The sequence below is a fragment of the Triticum aestivum genome, chromosome 2B, assembly GCF_018294505.1.
Source record: "Triticum aestivum cultivar Chinese Spring chromosome 2B, IWGSC CS RefSeq v2.1, whole genome shotgun sequence".
Taxonomy (NCBI): domain Eukaryota; kingdom Viridiplantae; phylum Streptophyta; class Magnoliopsida; order Poales; family Poaceae; genus Triticum; species Triticum aestivum.
In genome coordinates this window covers 61,668,174-61,683,547 of record NC_057798.1, presented here as the reverse complement: position 1 = coordinate 61,683,547, position 15,374 = coordinate 61,668,174, and the positions used below count along the sequence as shown (strand labels likewise).

The 15,374-nt window shown below is 47.7% G+C and overlaps 2 protein-coding genes across 4 annotated transcripts; both read right to left on the bottom strand.

Moving 5' to 3' along the window:
* Window positions 1-5,321: 5,321 nt before the first annotated feature.
* Window positions 5,322-8,792, bottom strand: LOC123043481 (uncharacterized). Its single transcript, XM_044465944.1, has 5 exons — window positions 8,290-8,792; window positions 7,641-7,698; window positions 7,435-7,552; window positions 7,216-7,333; window positions 5,322-6,034 (listed from the first exon to the last, which is right to left on the bottom strand). The coding sequence occupies exons 1-5, from the start codon at window positions 8,725-8,727 to the stop codon at window positions 5,999-6,001; spliced, it is 768 nt and encodes a 255-aa protein (XP_044321879.1). The 5' UTR covers window positions 8,728-8,792; the 3' UTR covers window positions 5,322-5,998.
* Window positions 8,793-9,060: 268 nt separating this feature from the next.
* On the bottom strand, window positions 9,061-13,869 carry LOC123043480 (U-box domain-containing protein 33). Of its 3 annotated transcripts, XM_044465943.1 has the most exons (8): window positions 12,961-13,860; window positions 12,757-12,875; window positions 12,511-12,620; window positions 11,607-12,006; window positions 11,394-11,516; window positions 10,688-11,233; window positions 9,557-10,141; window positions 9,061-9,460 (listed from the first exon to the last, which is right to left on the bottom strand). In XM_044465943.1, exons 1-8 carry the CDS (start codon window positions 13,196-13,198, stop codon window positions 9,302-9,304), a joined length of 2,280 nt encoding a protein of 759 aa, XP_044321878.1. In that variant the 5' UTR covers window positions 13,199-13,860; the 3' UTR covers window positions 9,061-9,301. The 3 variants fall into 3 exon arrangements, with proteins under 3 accessions (XP_044321878.1, XP_044321877.1, XP_044321876.1); XM_044465942.1 differs by having other exon boundaries at window positions 9,061-10,141; window positions 12,961-13,859; XM_044465941.1 differs by having other exon boundaries at window positions 9,061-10,141; window positions 11,394-12,006; window positions 12,961-13,869.
* Between the last annotated feature and the right edge of the window lie 1,505 nt (window positions 13,870-15,374).

The following is a 15,374-nucleotide window of genomic DNA, read 5'->3' as shown; positions in this document are numbered from 1 at the left end:
AATATTTGAAGGTGCCATTTTTGGACTGTCCAACATCGGTCGGCAGACCCAAATACTTTTCACTCAAAGACTCATTCTGCACATTAAGTATATTCTTTATCTCCACCCTAAGGGTCTCCGGGCATCCCTTACTGAAAAATATGGACGATTTATCATAGTTTACCCTTTGGCCCGAAGCCAAGCAATATGCATCAAGTAGGTTTGAAACCTCATTTGCCCCCTGGACACTAGACTTGAAAAGCAGCAGGCTGTCATCTGCAAACAAAAGGTGGTTCACTACCAGAGCCGTGGGCGCCACCTTTATGCCACCGAGCACTAATGACTGAGAACTGTGTTTTAAAAGGCACGAAAGGCCCTCCGTTGCAATCAAGAATAAGTAAGGGGAAATAGGATCTCCCTGCCTGATACCCCTGGAAGGTGAGAAGCTCTCTAATCTTTCTCCATTAAACAAGACCGAGAATGAAACAGAAGTGATCATGCTCATAACTGTATGGATCCAATCTGGTGCAAAGCCAAGCTTAACCATAATTGCCTTTAGATAAGGCCACTCTAGTCTGTCATATGCCTTCATCATATCAAGCTTAAGTGCACAAAAACTGTTTGTCTTGGATCTGTTTCTCTTCATGAAGTGCAAACATTCATACGCACAAATAATATTATCCGTGATCAACCTCCCGGGAACAAAGGTTGATTGCTCCTTTGAGATAATATCTGGCAATATCAACTTCAATCTATTCGACACCACTTTAGAAGCTATTTTATAAATCACATTGCAAAGGCTGATAGGCCTAAACTGGGTAAGGAGAGTGGGATTTTGTACCTTGGGTATCAACACGAGTACCGTATCATTAATGCTTGCAGCAGTCTCCTCTCCACGGACGATCCGAAGCACCACTTTAGTTACTTCATCCCCACAAATGTCCCAGTGGCGCTGATAGAAGTGTGCAGGAAAACCATCTGGCCCCGGTGCCTTCGTAGGAAACATCTGAAACAGGGCCTGCTTTACTTCCTCATTTGTGTAAGGAGCGCAAAGCGAAGCATTCATCTCTGGTGTCACTTTCCGAGGCACATGTTGTAATACATCATCTACCCCCTGTACACCTTCCGTCGTGTACAAGGTTTTATAGAAATCTGTCACAAGTTGTTTCATCTCAGCCTTGTCCTCTACTCTTATACCCAACGCATTGTGTAGGGCTCGAATCATATTCTTCCTACGCCGCATATTTGCTCTCATGTGAAAAAAATTTGTGTTGCGATCACCCGCAGTCAGCCACTGTATGCGCGATCTTTGTCTCCACATTAACTCCTCCCTATGATAGAGCTCAACCAGTCGTTCATTCAACTTTTGCTCAAGGTGATTTGGAGCAGTCCTAGACGAAACACTCCGAAGCCTCTCTAGCTCCGCTTTTGCCTTCTTGATCTCCTTCCTAACACTTCCAAAAGTTGCATCCTCCCATGCCGAGAGGTTCTTTGACAGAAGCTCCAATTTTCTGCGAATCCCCTCAACTCCTTGATCCGCTTGCAGTTCGCTCCATCCTGAGCTGATAGTGTCACGCCATGATTCATGTGACTCCCACATCACTTCGTACCGGAAGCTCGGTTTAGGGCGTGGTAAAACCTCTTCAAACTGCACGAGTATTGGTCCATGATCCGAGGACGCCGAAGTTAAGTTTTTAACCTTGGCCATAGGGAAAAGAGCCGCCCAATCAGCTGTGGCCATCCCTCTGTCAAGCCTCACGCGGGTGTAGGATCCCCCGGTCACTTTTTTCTCAAAGGTCCAAATTCTGCCATGATAGCCCAAGTCCATCAACATGCAAACGTCAACCGCATCCCGGAAACCTTGTATTTGTGCATTACTCCGATTAGTAGCTCCCTCATGTTCATCCGGACGTAAAACTTCGTTAAAATCGCCCAAACATAGCCAAGGGAGGTTGCTGAAAGACGCCAACCCCTTTAGGAGATCCCATGTTTGGTGTCTCAGTTGTGTCTGGGCCTCGCCATACACGCATGTCAACCTCCATGGGTCTTTCCCTTCCTCTACCACCTTTGCATCAATATGATAAACAGAATCACCCAAGATCTCAACCTTTATTGTATTATTCCAAAAAATCCCTATTCCTCCACTTCTTCCTTGACTATCTATCGCATAGGCATTATCATAGCCCAAAGTGTTAGCTAAAGCTTCTACACGTGCACCCTTTATTTGAGTTTCAACAATACACAGCACGGTAGGGGTAAATTTCTTCGCAAAGTCGCGAAGCTCACGAACTGTCGCGGCTTTACCCGCGCCGCGACAGTTCCAACAGAATGAACTCATTTCGTCCGGCGGCACTCCTTGGAGGAGCCCGCCGATCCATCATACTGGTCCTTGCCACATTCCACTCCATCTGTCACCATACTCGGTGTCCCTGCATCAGACAACTCCTTAAATAGGGTTCCTTTATTGCCAACATCTTTCTTCCGTCGCTTCACCTCTTTCCTTGGAGACACATATACAGGCGGCATCGGTGGAACCCTGGCCGGCTTTCCAGAGATTACAAGAGTTGTAGAGCTCACTGGGACCACGTCCCCTTCTCCATCATCGCTCGACTGAACTGTCTCTGGATGGTTCTTGTCCGAAGATTGCCTCTTGTTACTTGCCACCACTACCCCCAGCGTTGCAGCAGTCGGTTCCTCGATCATACCCTTGGGCTCGCTTGGCCCCGACACTTCTGTGGTCATTGCATTGTCCTCTTTTTCATCCTGCCTCCCCGCCTCCCTGCGAGGTTCATTCTGATATGTATTGAAGCGCCAACTTTGATTGGGGTTATACTGCTCTCGCCCCCTACCTCTTCCTCCTGCATTCCTTGGGCCGCCTCGTCCCCTCTGGTTACCAAAACCACCTCTGCCAGGTTGCCTGAAGCGAATATTGTCAGCCAGAACAAAGTCACCCCACTCAAACTTTGTCTCATCATGAACACCATCACCACACTCCTCGTGCCAATGCCCGCATTCACCACAGTTAAAGCAAAAGACAGGTAATTTCTCGTATTTTACTTGATATCTAACTCGTTCATCCCCCTTCTTTCCAGTGACAAACCTCTTAATTTTTGCGTTGATATCGATTTTCACCCTCACCCGGACAAATTCACCAAAGAAACCTGCCGGTAGCTTGAGTTGCACTTCTTCCACCTCGCCAATTCGCGATGCCATCCCCCTGACTGCAGGCTCGATCAAAAAGTTGTCAGGTAAACGATGGATTTGTGCCCAAACTGCCAACTTATCCAACTTGATGCTATCAGGGTTTTTGAACCCATCATACTCCACCAAAATCACTGCTTGGTCTCTGAAAAGCCATGGCCCCTCTAGCATGGCCTTATTCCAATCCCCTAGACAACCAAACTGCGCTGTGAACAAGTTGTCCTTCACCTTCCTCCAGACCACCGTTTTCGCTGGATTCCAGGCTGCACGCATGTCCCCATAAAGAGCATTAGGGCTAAAAGTCCTTGTAGTGTGTACCCTGGCTATGGCTAGCCACTTCGCCGGCGCCCCCAGATCCGGCAACTCCTCCTCCCACACGAACTCATCATCTTCCTCCTCCTGCAAATTCAACCTGGCTAGCAGCTCCTCCGTCGTCTCCTTGCCATGCCGCCCCTGCGAGCTTGATCCCGACGCCATGAACCGAGCAGTCTAGTCGCCGCCAACAAAAACCGTAGATCGATCTGCCGGAAAAACCACTAGAACCAAGGCCGGGTAAGGTCACGAGGGGCCTCCCTTGATCAGCCCGAGTCCAGGGGATCACCAGCATATTCGATCGGGGAAAAGAAGGTAAGATCCGGCCGCGGCGCCGGAGTATGTCGAAACCCTAGGCTATCGCCGTCGGGGAGAGAAAACGACTTGCCGAGAGAAAACGACTCGCCGAGAGAAAACGGTACGTCTCGTCTCGTAACTAATCCATTGACTCGCCGAGAGATAACTATTCCATTATCTCTACTACTAAAGGAAATCTGGTTTGTACCTTTTACTTTGCCTCCGGCCCGCGACCTTATCTCACGTTTCTGCATTAATTTTTTTTTCCGGGAAGTTTCCGCATTAACTTGATAGAATCATACCTCACCAAACCTCAACTAAATCAAAAACTTTGCTTATCTTCCTCCGTTCATATCCAAATAAAATCAAAATTACCAAGACTTCACCTAAATCCAAACTTATTTTCCTTTCCCTGCCCACGTTCAAATCAAATCAAATCTTTCAAAACTTCGCCCATATCAAAACCTTCTCCCTTTTCCCCATCCATAGTCAAATCAAATCTTACCGAAATCCAGAACAATTTTATGTCAGGCATGAACGATATTGAACCACTAGAATATGTATGTATGCATATATTATTGAACCACTAGAATATGTATGTATGCATATATTGCAACACATGTATTTAATAAAATGTCAAGGAATACAACGAAGTACACTAAGGGCATTTTCCAAAGCCCGTCGAGCAGTCATCGCCACGTTTGAAACGTCAACGACTTTGTTACAATTGCATACATTGGCAATGTTGTTGCATAACCATGTCTAAAATGTTCTCAAGTTTTATTTATTAAAAAAACATAGAACTTTAACAAAAGTTTTTGCGATGATGTTTGCATGCACATGAAATAAATGTTGCATGCAAGATTTTTTATGTTGCAATGGTGGAACAATTCACATTTTAGATCTGACAGCAGAGAGAGGTGGAAAGCATCACCCGATCAATTCCACAGTATGGACACCTGTACAACCACTTTTACGGATAGTTCTTTATCGGACTTATTGGAGATGCCCTTAACGACATCACCTTTGCTATGTTGGGATTCGCCCACAGGATCGATCACATCAAATCAGAACGAACACAGGAACACGCGAAAACTTTCGCCAAAGGCACGTGTCGTGCCTTTCTCTTCCCTCTTATTATTTTCTCCTTTTCTCACGGTTGATACAAAACTCACGTAGAGTTGTGCATATATATATGCAGCAACCGAACAAGCGCTACCGACCTCAACCTCTCTAATTATACTTGGATTCCTAATCTAATCTGATTACTGCTAGGACTCTACCTACGTACACTAGGACACGGCAAGCTAGCACAACTGCACAACCTACCCGTACATAGACCGGACATTCTAGCAGTACTCGAACAGTACTAGACTCTCACGATCTTACTAATCAATCAAGATTACTCCTAACATTCTCCCCCTAATCTTGTGCACAAGTGCTATTCTAACGTTTTTTTTGTGGATGAAGGGTGGACAAAGGGTTATCCGTCCCTCGCACAATTCCTGAGCTGCCCACCAAACAAATTCACCTTAACGTTGAACGGGCAGCTTTTTTTTAGCCGTCCATTACTGATTGACCAAACAAATTCATCAACCTGCCGACTTTGTTTAACAAAGTCTGCAGTTGATTCGACTGGAATCTATTCCGACGTTTCAGAGGATGATACTGAAATCTACAAAATGACCCCCTCACACACAAAAAATGACAGAAGAAATGTGCATCATATACCCACTGCATCTCTGAAGGGACGCATCCAAACAACTGAAACAATCGACACCCGTCGCAGCCCTACCATCTGAGTCACCGGGCATCGTGCATCCGTGCCCAAGAACAGCATGACAACCAAAACGTGAAGCCAGACTCTTCCCATGTGCGACCACCACCTGGCTGCGATCTCCCACGCGTAATAGAATCCAGAGTCTACAGAGATCCACAGTGGCTGAGGTAGCAGTTGACATTCTCATGTCTGCCACTGAAACTTCGCTGCTAATGGGGAATGTACAGTCAGCGACGCAACGATCGCGCTTTCTCGAAGCATCCGAAAACGAGTGAGCTCACATCTGGTGTCCTATCATCCTTGGTCCTGCGTTAAGGCACTTGTGCCTCAATGTTTACAGTCTTCAGCTTACAGTGTATATACAGTCTTCAGTTCACCAGGACAGAAGAGTTGCTAGTGTCTCAGCCAGACCTTGGACCAACGCCTCGCTCATCCCGGACGGTTGTGGCCGATGCCAAGAAGATCCTGAGGAAGACATTTACAACTGGAGCGATTAAACATCCGCATATAGCTTTACTTCTCAGCTGAACGCAATATATATGGACATAAGTGTCAAACATTAACGCACAACTCGGAAAAAGAAATTCTGAATGCATTGCACATGGTTAAAACCTGCATCTCAGAACTGCGCTTACTACAGACAGTAGTGACTCACCAGTATGAAACCAGTCAGAAATCATATCAAACACTTGGTTCGGTGTGGGGTCAGCTTGAGCCGAGGTCGTCTCGTAACAGGAACAGGAAGAATAGCAAACAAGCACACAAGCAGGAATAGGAACATTGGCTGTCACTACCCTCTGGTTAGCAATCAACTACGGAGCTGGCAACTCAGTTTATGGACGAAACTAACTCTACTTGACCAAAAATCTTAACCATCATGCCAGTAAGCACCGAGGCAGCACATGGTCCTTTCTGCAAGATTTCTTGTTTATTTCGTTCTGCAGTAACCTTGGGCCAGTACAGATCTCACAGTGTTCTGTGGCCTGGCCAGACCCCCCAAATTAACATGGCATTGTATCGCATATTCGTATTGGTATCTGGTTCGGAACTACTGAACAATGTAATGTGTGCATATCTTGAAACTCATCGTTTCTTCATCAAACAAGAATGCCATACACAGTACCAATGTAACACTCTTTCTACTGGGAAGTCCGAACTAGATCCTTTGCTTACTCAGGAAGGTTTTACACTTCGGCATAAATTCATCAAGTAATAATCTTACGTAAAAACACCTAGGAGACCATACTGGAGCAGAATTTGTAGTCCACAAAACTACAGGCAGAGCAAAAAAGGAGGCCAAAGGTGACAAAACAGAGGATGGACTCTCCCTTACCTGACAAGATTTGTTCTTATCTTAAAATACATGATCTCTTTATCGAGAAAATATAACCATATACAGTACCAATGTACCATTCTTTCCCTTGGGAAGACCCTAGCTGAATAATTTACTGACTAATGTAGTTTTCACACTTCAGTATCAATTCATTACAAAGTAGTAGCTGCAAGGGAACTTAAGTAAAAAAAGAACTCGGAGAACATGCTGTAATAGATCTTTTTTGGTTCATAAAAATAAAGGCAAAACAGGAGACCATTATCTAAATCTAAATGAGATAAAGGTGAAAACCAGAGGATGTATTCTTCTTTACCTGACAAGCTTTGTTTTTAGCTCTGGTTTCAGCTGTACTGGGGATATCATGGTTTGGCTTGTTGAATCTCTTTTCTCGCCGATCACATGAACCCCAACCATCTGAGAACCTGCCACTTCTTCATACACATAGGAAAAAGAAAATAACAAGTTAATAGCACCAATGACTGGAGGATCTGCAAAAACAGAATGAGTTCCAAATGCATACAAAATGACATACTGCATAGATGCCCTGACAAGAAATTCAGCACGGTTGACATTGTGGCTGTCATCAAATTCAATAGAGTGGTCCTTGATTTCAAACGAGATATTGTAGAAGCACGATATTTTTCTCCACCCTGAGATGGATTAGAGAAGTTACACGATGAAGATTCCCACTCTATAATCAGAACTTACAGTCAGTCACAGCAGTGTAAGAGCACGGACCTGACTTCTTTATGTATGGGTTCCCACTGATCACGGTGTAGTCGCTTTTATCTAGAATCTGAAACAAAAATGTTGGGAGAGAAGGGTAAACCATAGACTCCGGGCGCAGAAACTACACTAGCATGTAATGTAGTAAAAGAGAAACATGTGCCCCTATGTAATGTATTACTTGGAATAATTTCGATCACTATTATATATATTTTTTATCTCGAATAGTGCAGAGTTATGATCTGATCAGGCTCTCTCGAATAATTTGCAACTCCAAAGGAGAAGTGTAAACCATAAATCCGAGCTTTCCATGGCACGTAAAAAATTGGGGAAGAAACTACACTAGCATGTAATGTAAGGAATGCCACGACGACAATTGCACATCAGAGAATCATGCTTGTTTCCCCAATGCAATGTATGACCCGAAATAATTTTCGATCAACAGACGACAGCAGCATATAATTTGCATCTCAAATATGCCTGGGTAGTGACTCGATCAAGCTTTCTCGGCGAATTTACGATCGCTAACGAGAAGAACCATCGCCACAAAAAATCTCTCACGAGACGAGTGTATTGTTCCGATGAAGCAGGCAAGCAGGCAGGCAGGCAGGCAGAGAGAAGTAGCTAGGTATGGAATGGGATGTGAGAAATGATAGCGTACCGACACGGCTACCTCCTGGTACTTCCTGAAGCTGGCGACGGACGCGGCGGCGGAGGGGAAGAGGCCGTGCGGGGCGGCGGCGGCGGCGACGGGGCTCCCCGCCGCGCTGGGCTCCGTGACCCAGGGCAGCTCGGGGTGCGGGCTCTGGACGAGCATCAGCGGCCTGGAGGCGTCGGGCGTCCTGTAGGGCGGGGGAGAAGAGGGCGACGGCGGGGGCGGGGTGGCGCGGCCGCGGCCGTGGGAGGCGGCGACGCGCGGGAGCTTGAAGGGGCGGGCGGGCTGCAGCGCCTCGCCGCGGTGGGGGTCGTCGTCGGGGGTGGGCCACAGGGAGACGGCGGGGGAGGGCGGCGGCCTGGGCAGCGCCCGGCGCGAGGCCTCGGCGACGGCCGTGTCGACGGAGGCCCAGAGCGCCGCGTCGTCGAGGTCCTGGTCGTCCATGGCGGAGTGGGATTGGGGATTGCCGTCTCGTCTCGCTCGCTCGCAGCAGTCCAATTCGAAATTCGACAAGGGAAACGGGTGGGTGGGTGGCTAGCTGGGCTTTTGTCCTCCCGGTGCAGCACAGAGGACGGGCCCATGTACCTTATATTCAGCCTAAGCAGCCCAATACAATACCCAGAAAGAAAAAAACAGGTTCTCCCCTGTATCAGACGGGGGCTGGCCATGCCTTCAAAAAAACAAAGGCGGGGGCTGGCCATGCCATGTTTAACGGAAGAAACCTCGATATCCTGAAAGAGAAAAAAACGATTTTGCATCCAAAAAATCAAAACAAAATAATAGTCAGACGACACAGAAATACCACCAATGAACAGAGAAAAATAATGATTCGTACACAAAAAAAAAATTGAACAAAAACAAAAATTCCATTCACTGCACTGGCCTACACTAAGCTAGTAGTACACTGCTGTACAGAAGTAGCAGAAGCATGTATGTACACAGAAGGGCTCTACATATCTACTAGCTAGTTGCAAGCTGAAAACAGCAGCTGGAGAATCATCATCATCATCATCATCATTCACCATTGAGGCTGAGAGAGCCAGTCCTGAATGGCGAACCGGAGGGCGTGGTTGGGGGTGAGGTCGAGGTGCTTCAGCTTCAGGTCGGCCACGGCCCGGCCATCCTCGATCCACTCACGAATAGCGCGCCCCTCGTACGTCACCCCGTCCGCGGCCACCTGAGGATCATCCATGGTTTGCTTGAGAATTGGGCACAGGAAGAAGGACGGTACTTGCCGCCCCCTGATCAGATGCAGCTGCTCCAGTTCTCGTACCGTGTCCGGAGTCAGCTCCGGTCTATCTCCAATGCACTCGAGCCCAAATTCCGCCAGCCGCCGGGCCGCCTCCATTGGCCACTCCCCAGCCATTGGATCCAAGATCGACGACAGCTTTCCGCAGGACAGAGCGCGCCTTACTTCGCTAGCAAGGCCTGGACTACCAGCCTGTTTACCAGTTAGTAGCTGCATTATCACGGTACCAAAGGAGTTGATATCAGACTTATGTGCCAGCAGTCTAGAATCCAACGCTGGATGATCCTTCGAGTCTTCCTCTGTCAATGTACCGAAATCGGCTATCTTGCAGTGGAAGTCGGAATCTAGAAGGACGTTCTCGAGATTCAGGCCACCATGAACCATCACTTGTGGTTTACATGAATGCAGGAACAGCAGGGCACTCGAGATCTCCGCCACAACGCGTGCACGGATTTTCCATGGCAACGGTGGGGCACTGTTGAGTTCGCCAAAGAGATGGTCATGAAGGCTCCCATTTTTCGGATATTCATAGGCAAGACAGAGTGCCTCTGGGCATACCCCAACCAATGTCACTAGATGAGGGTGCCTCACTTTGTTTAGGATGTACACCTGCAATACAAAAATGAAAAAAATTCCGTCAGATAAATAATAGTTAGTGCTACACAAACCTTGTTTATACAACCATTGAAGAGAATTTGAAACTAAAGATCACTTTAAAAGGAATTTCCTTACTATATTAGCCATCACAACTCACAAGCAGAACATATATACAGCAGACTAAGTAAATGGCTCAAGCAAAGTAGACCAAACGTATTGCTTAGCGTCCACAGTACTTCAAGCTTGATTATGTTCCAAGGAGAAAGTAATATATATTCACAGATTTAGTTGTTGGTCTGTTTCAGTTCATATGACGACAGACATGGAACTACAAAATCTGGATAAATTCTAGGGAAAACGCAACCTAAAACTACAAAGTTCTGGATAAATCTAGAGAAAATGCATCCTTAGATTATTCATCAAGACACGTATAGTTCCATTTCATGAATATCACTGCCTTTTGACTTTCAAATTTCATGATGCCATGTTCAATAATTGATTAATCACTAATGCACAGCATCAAATATAACAGCGTAAGAAGCAGGGTAAAGGGAGTACCTTCCGCTGGAATTGCATCGAGCTCTTGCTATCTGAGTGCAACCTATGAATCATCACACTCCTGTTCATATTTTTTCCTTTGTAAATGCACCCATGACCTCTTGGACGTAATTTGAAGCTCTCTGAGAATTTACATGTTGCAGCTTGCACATCTAACAGTGTCAATTGTCTATAGGTGTATGGATCATCACCAAGAGCAATTGAACTGCAGTTCGGCAACTTGGAATGGCTGTATGTGCACCCTTCTTTGACATGGTTGGTATGTCTATCTTCTTTCTTATGAGCCTTTGATCTTTCCTGCTTGAGAATATTTATGGAAGATTGAATCACCTCGAGCTCCGCCACAGCTTCATCCATCCGAAGGCTCATGTTTTTAGCACGAGCATCTAGGATGTCTAATCTTCTCATAGAAGAGTCCAACACAGCTGTAGCTTTTTCTTTACTTCTTGCCAGATCTTCATGCTGCTTTCTTGCGGCTACAAATAAACCTTCAAGTTCCTCCCTTATTTTCATTTCTCGTTTTTTAGAAGACTCAGAAGCTTTTACCTGATAAAAGAGCAGAAGCCAGGTAAGCAAAGAAATAAATGCATAGTTTCCTTCACAGTATTCAAAAATGGGATGTTAGGAGTTGCACAGTAAAAGGAATGGAGCAATTTAGTGAAAAAAGACGGCTTATGTAAAATGGTGACAATAGGTGGCTGCATACCCTGACAAAAGCACTGGCCACTTTTGACTCTATTTCTTTGCGCCTGAGAAGCTCAAGAAAAGCTTCCTTCCTAGATCCCTCAGCTTCAACCATGACTTGCTTGAGATTTGCATCCAACATTTCCTGATAGATATCATTAACTTTAAGTTTTAACACAGTAAGATCAACTCCAAGTACAAAACTAGTAAAATAGAAATGAAGCAGAAGGGCCACCTTAGAATGTAACTGCAATGCTCCCCCAAGTACGGAGGAATCAGGCCAGAGGGTTGAGTTGAATGCAGATTCTGCATCATGTAAATTTGATATTCTCATATTGTAGAAACGGCTGGCATCAGCTCCAAGAGCTCCATAATGGTTCACTCGACCATTATCTGATTCAGTGCCTTCAGCAAGCACGGGTTCAGCGTCGTTGCTATTTGGGCTGAACCTAGTCCTCTTTCTGGTCATCATAGTATCATCTTGGTTGTAGATTGAGATGCTGTTGCCAATCGCTGCGCTTGCTTCTCTGGTCCAGATGTGTCTTCCTCTCCATACAAACCAAATTTCACAAAATGCTGGAGCGTTCTTTGCCATAAAATATTCCTTGTTGTGGCCTGCCTTTAACTTGAAGCAACTACATTCATGGATAGAGAGCATTGAAGTTAGGAAAATGCAAAAGGAGACCACCGGAAAAACTACATCTCCACAAACTCAGCAACTGGATAATGGTCGCTGTTCACATTTTTTATGAAGAACACCCCAAGACAACAATAACAACAGACATATGGATGCTATTCTTCATTGTTTAGTGAACAATGAAGCATCTTACATCTGACCAGGAACTTGTGTTTGATGTGTTTGCAAAACAGAGTAGTATAGTATATGAGAGGACTTAACTAGGCGTGTGTTGATTTGCGCCTATTCTAGTTTTATCGGTGCCTTTTCATGGTTAACTGAACATGGTCAAGACTCCGAGGCAGGGAGGCAGGTTGGCAGAATACACATTCTTTTTTTTTTCTCATCATGTAACCCACTTAGTGATAACATGTTTCAACAGTACGCAATTCCTTTCGTAGCACAGGCAAGAAGATCATGTCGTGTTTAAATCGTAGTTGACGACAGTCGGAGCGGTGCTTACTTATCCGGTATAGAACCCATGACAAGCTTTGTGACCCCATGATCCCTGACCAAGGCGACGATGCCGTCGTTGATCTGTTCGTTCTCTGTTACAAGAACAGTTGCCTGCACCTGTGGCCAAAGGAAATAGTCAGCTTGGTCAGCTAATTGATCTGTACTACTACTACTACTACTACTACTACTTAGTAGTAATGATAATCTGTAGTAAAAGGGAAGAGCAGGTTTTGACAGGGAAATGGAGAGGTACCTGCGCCCTTTGACAGAAGGCGAGGTAGGCGAGGAGGATCCGGTTCCTCTCGTCCCTCTCGGACCTGCGGTGCGACAGCACCAGCTCCTCCGTCGCCTGAGCCGCCGGAATCTTCCCCACTGGAGTGTGAATTGCTGTCAGGAGATCTCATTCGTGCAAGAAAGGAAAGGGAAAGGGTTGGGATTGGGATTGGGGGGGGCGTACGGAGGGTGGGGATGACCGGGGAGGGCTGGTGGACGTGGACGAGGGCGACGCGCGCGCAGGCGAAGCGGCGGAACGCCCAGCGCAGCAGCGGCAGCGTCTTCTCCGGCGACCTCCCGACGGCGACGTGGAGCAGCGCGCCGGCGCCGGCCTGGTCGCGGCGCAGGAGCGCGCCGGCGCCGCCGTAGACGAACTGGTTCCTCGCCGGGCTGGGCGGCGGCGACGGGCTCAGGATCTCCATGGCCGACCGCACGACCGATGGATCCGCCTCCTCTCCCTCTCTTCCCTCTCCGGTGACCCCGCCCTTTATACTGGCTGCGCCGCGCGGTCAAGCCGAGATCACCAACCAACCAATCGAAGCCTGAGCGCCGCAGGTGCGTGTCGCTTGCGCCGGAGCAGGGTCGGCGAAACGGACGGAACTGGTAAGAAAATGGGCTGAGCACCTAGTGGTGGCTCCGATGAGGCAAAGAAACCATTTTTGTGAGGATGGGGCAATAGAAAATCAGCCGGAGGCGAAGAATATGCTGGGATCCATGGAGTCAACGCGAGGTTGCGGAGAGCATATGCGGCTGATATACCCCGCTCACTTCCGCCTCTGACCCCAGAAAATGGCTAATCAATCCGCTAAAGAAGTGGCTGATGATGTGGGACGCTACCGCTGGTACAGTGATGGGAGCTTGCTAATTATATGGCCAGCGGGTTGAGCATCTGGCTGGCTACTGGCTGCTTGGATTGAAGCGGAGCATATCCATGAGGATTCCCGAGATCGATCGATGGATCTCCATGCCGTTGCGTGTGAGTGTGCGAACGTGATCTACAGTATGATTCTAAATCTATGCCATGGTTGGCTACTTGTTTTATTGCTTTTCTACTCTGTCTTGGGTTGTCTTGTTATTCCAGGGTGATCAATTGTTTGGTTGCTGGGTTGGGTTGAGTTGAGTGGTGGACGAGTCGCGCTTGCCACCGATTTGTTTATCCGCGCTTGCTACCTGGAAGTTGCCTCCAGCGTGCTTGGTTGCCCAGGAAGCCTTCTTTCTACCTCTGGGTGGGGTAAAAATTGGGTTGTCTGTCAATAAGGCCATCTCCGATCGCAACACGCAAAAAAACATACCACATCCGGTCATGAACACGGACCAGTCCGGGGACACGGATGCGAGAGATAGTCATTCAACACTAGCCGTATATATTTTCACATTAATTCAAACTAACTGGACAGAACTCGTGCAAACACGGCCGAATTTTATATAAACACGACGGATTTCATGTAAACATGACGGATTTCATTACAAATACATGAAAGCGGTCCTAGGCGGGCTAAATGATCGCCAGCGTCGTCCGGTCCCCGTCTCCGGCCTTGAACCAAGAAAACGCAAGTTTTGGCTTTTTCCAGCTCTGCTTCCGTGACCTCCGCCTCCGGAGCCCAGGGAAGTGAAGTTGTCCGCCTCGACGTCGCCGCCAAGCGACTAATTGGGCGTCGATGCTGAGCCTACCAAGCTTGGCGTCGACGGGAAGGGAGGAGCGGTGGCCTTCTTGGGACCCGAGCGGCAACGACCTACCGTACACTACTCTTGCCCGCTGCCCGCGGACGTGCCGACTTCTTCGTGGCCGTCGCGTTGGGCACGGTCTCCTCGTCGCTGAACAATGCCTCGCCCTCGTCGTCCTCCCGCTCCTTGCCGGCGGCCAACACGTCCATCACCCGCTGCCGGTACCGGCAACGGGCAAGGTAGATCTCGTGGGCGGAGTGGTAGGACTCGAGCAGCGCCTCCTGCTCCGCCAGGCCCATGTCCGGCATGACCGCCCTGCCGGTGACGACCTGCTCCTCCGCCTGCAGATGCTCCTGGAGGAGGCTTTTGTGACGCCCCCGATTTAATCATACACTAATCATGCACGCAAATGTGTACGATCAAGATCAGGGACTCACGGGAAGATATCACAACACAACTCTAAAACATAAATAAGTCATACAAGCACCATAATACAAGCCAGGGGCCTCGAGGGCTCGAATACAAGTGCTCGATCATAGACGAGTCAGCGGAAGCAACAATATCTGAGTACAGACATAAGTTAAACAAGTTTGCCTTAAGAAGGCTAGCACAAACTGGGATACAGATCGAAAGAGGCGCGGGCCTCCTGCCTGGGATCCTCCTAACTACTCCTGGTCGTCGTCAGCGGCCTGCACGTAGTAGTAGGCACCTCCAGTGTAGTAGTAGTCGTCGACGGTGACGTCTAGCTCCAGGGCTCCAGCATCTGGTTGCGACAACCAGGTAGAAGGGAAAGGGGGAAAAGAGGGAGAAAAGCAACCGTGAGTACTCATCCAAAGTACTCGCAAGCAAGGAGCTAAACTACATATGCATGGGTATATGTGTAAAGGGCCATATCAGTGGACTGAACTGCAGAATGTCAGAATAAGAGGGGGG